General features: G+C 49.3%; 1 protein-coding gene across 1 annotated transcript in view; it reads right to left on the reverse strand.

The window, feature by feature from the left end:
* Positions 1–924, reverse strand: part of LOC106814023 (RIMS-binding protein 2-like) — a 12,025-nt gene extending 11,101 nt beyond the window's left edge. The window contains exons 1-2 of the mRNA XM_014818280.1: positions 911–924; positions 102–384 (exon numbers count right to left, since the gene is read on the reverse strand). Of these exons, the coding sequence (XP_014673766.1) occupies positions 102–384; positions 911–924 (297 nt within the window). The remainder of the gene's footprint in view (positions 1–101; positions 385–910) is intronic.
* Between the last annotated feature and the right edge of the window lie 1,442 nt (positions 925–2,366).

Here is a 2,366-nt window from a genome sequence, read left to right on the forward strand (position 1 = left end):
ACGCACACACACACACACACCCCCCCTCCCTCCCAAACACACCCCACTCCCCCACCCACACCCCACTCCCCCCACTCGCCCCACCCACACCCCACACTCACGGGCACGGGCCCCGGCTTGATCGGACAGTTGATGGCCGTCTCCGGCAGCATGGTCATGAGAGGCATCATCGCCGGCGGCGGGCGCGCGTTCGGCACGGGCGCGGGCGTCGAGTCCGTCGAGTGCATCTCGTAAGAGAGCGTGCGCACGGTGAGAGCCTGCGGGCTGAGGCCGCGGAACTGCGCCGTGTCGATCAACGCGTGGTCGGCTGCAATGTAGAGGGCGCTGGTGAACATTATAGCAATGTAGAGGGCGCTGGTGAACATTACAGCAATGTAGAGGGCGCTGGTTGAACATTATAGCAATGTAGAGGGCGCTGGTTAACATTATAGCAATGTAGAGGGCGCTGGTAAACATTATAGCAATGTAGAGGGCGCTGGTGAACATTACAGCAATGTAGAGGGCGCTGGTAAACATTACAGCAATGTAGAGGGCGCTGGTAAACGTTACAGCAATGTAGAGGGTGCTGGTGAACATTATAGCAATGTAGACGGCGCTGGTAAACATTATAGCAATGTAGACGGCGCTGGTAAACATTATAGCAATGTAGACGGCGCTGGTAAACATTACAGCAATGTAGAGGGCGCTGGTGAACATTATAGCAATGTAGAGGGCGCTGGTGAACATTATAGCAATGTAGAGGGCGCTGGTGAATATTATAGCAATTTAGAGGGTGCTGATAAATATTACACGCTGCTGCTGCAACATGGAGGGCGCTGAAATTTATATGCGGCCGCAGTATATATATGTGTAGTCCTTCCTTCTTCTTTTTCTCCACCGTTACGCTCCTTTCCAACACTAACCTCCTCACCTTCCACCTTCCATCTCATTCCCCTCTACGTTCCTCCTCTCCCTGCCTCTGCCTCNGAGAGAGAGAGAGAGAGAGAGAGAGGAACAAGAAAGGAAGAGAGAGGGGAGGGGGTAGAGAGATAGGAATTTACAATAATCATATGTAATTCAGCTGCTATGACAGCATTGCTGTATTATATTGAGGGTTCATGACGACGTCGTACCGTTGCCTATGATCATTGTACACTCGGGATCCTTAGATTGGCCCTTCCTGGTGACGGTCCTTACTGATATGCGATGACTCTGTAAAGCATGTAGATGATCCGGTCAATAATATATCGCGATTGGTCTTTCTCTCTCTCTCTCTCNCGAGAGAGAGAGAGCGAGAGAGAGAGCGAGAGAGAGAGAGAGAGAGAGAGAGAGAGAGAGAGAGAGAAAGATGGAGAAAGAGAGACGAAGAGTCGCAGCGAACACCGACATCGAGAGGAAAGGAAGAAAGAAACAGCAGACTCTCCTACAGATAACAATACCTATATATACCATATCTACATTATATGTTATTCTATTCATTCTAAGGACAGCACGTACCGCCGGAGAGTGTCTGGAACTCTACGTGTGAGATGGAGGCCTTCTTGTCATCTGTTGACTTCTTGCTCTTCGCCTGCACCGATACCGTGTACCTGGTGTTGGGTGCTAGGCCTGCGCGTGCATAGCAGAAGTAGATGTTACACAAGCGCGCGCACACACACACACACACACGCCAAGAATGAATCCATTAATACAAATAAAACCTGCCAATGTTAAATTCCTTAACAAAAATTGTCCTTCCCAAAATTGGTCCCCCAACACGGATAAATCCTAAATAACTATACATCAATGACAAGGGTAGATTCTTAAGAAGTTATTCTTAACATTTGATGAACCACCAACGTAAATAAAACTCTTACAAGATACTAGATAACGCAATTAGTTTAAATCTATTCCTCGCTGCAACTACCGCAACAATAAAGTCCTGCTGCCGACAAAATCTTCGCGGCGCCATCCCTCAACCCACATCACCCGCGTCAATGCTCGCGACCTTCTCACTCACCTGTGACGAGGTACCTGAACACACCTGGCTTGGCGAGCCCCACCTGTACGTTGTTGACTGATATGGCGTGCTGGTGGTTGCTGCTGCTAGGCAACCACGTGATGGCGGCCTGCGTCGCTGTGATGTCAGACGACTTGATCTCACTAGGAGCGATCGGCAGATCTGTCCGATGCAAGGAGAGAGAGAGAATGAGAGAGGAAGAGAGAGGGCGAAAGGAAGGACAATCGAGACAGAGAAAGAGAGAGGGTGAAAGAACGAAAGATAGAGAGAGAAAAGGAGAAAGAAAGAGATACAATGAGAGACAAAGGATGAACGGAATAAAGATAAAGAGAAAAAAAGAGAACGAGAGAGAGAGAGAGAGAGAGAGAGAGAGAGAGAGAGAGAGAGA

This window comes from Priapulus caudatus, unplaced genomic scaffold (assembly GCF_000485595.1).
Source record: "Priapulus caudatus unplaced genomic scaffold, Priapulus_caudatus-5.0.1 Scaffold856, whole genome shotgun sequence".
Lineage (NCBI taxonomy): Eukaryota > Metazoa > Priapulida > Priapulimorpha > Priapulimorphida > Priapulidae > Priapulus > Priapulus caudatus.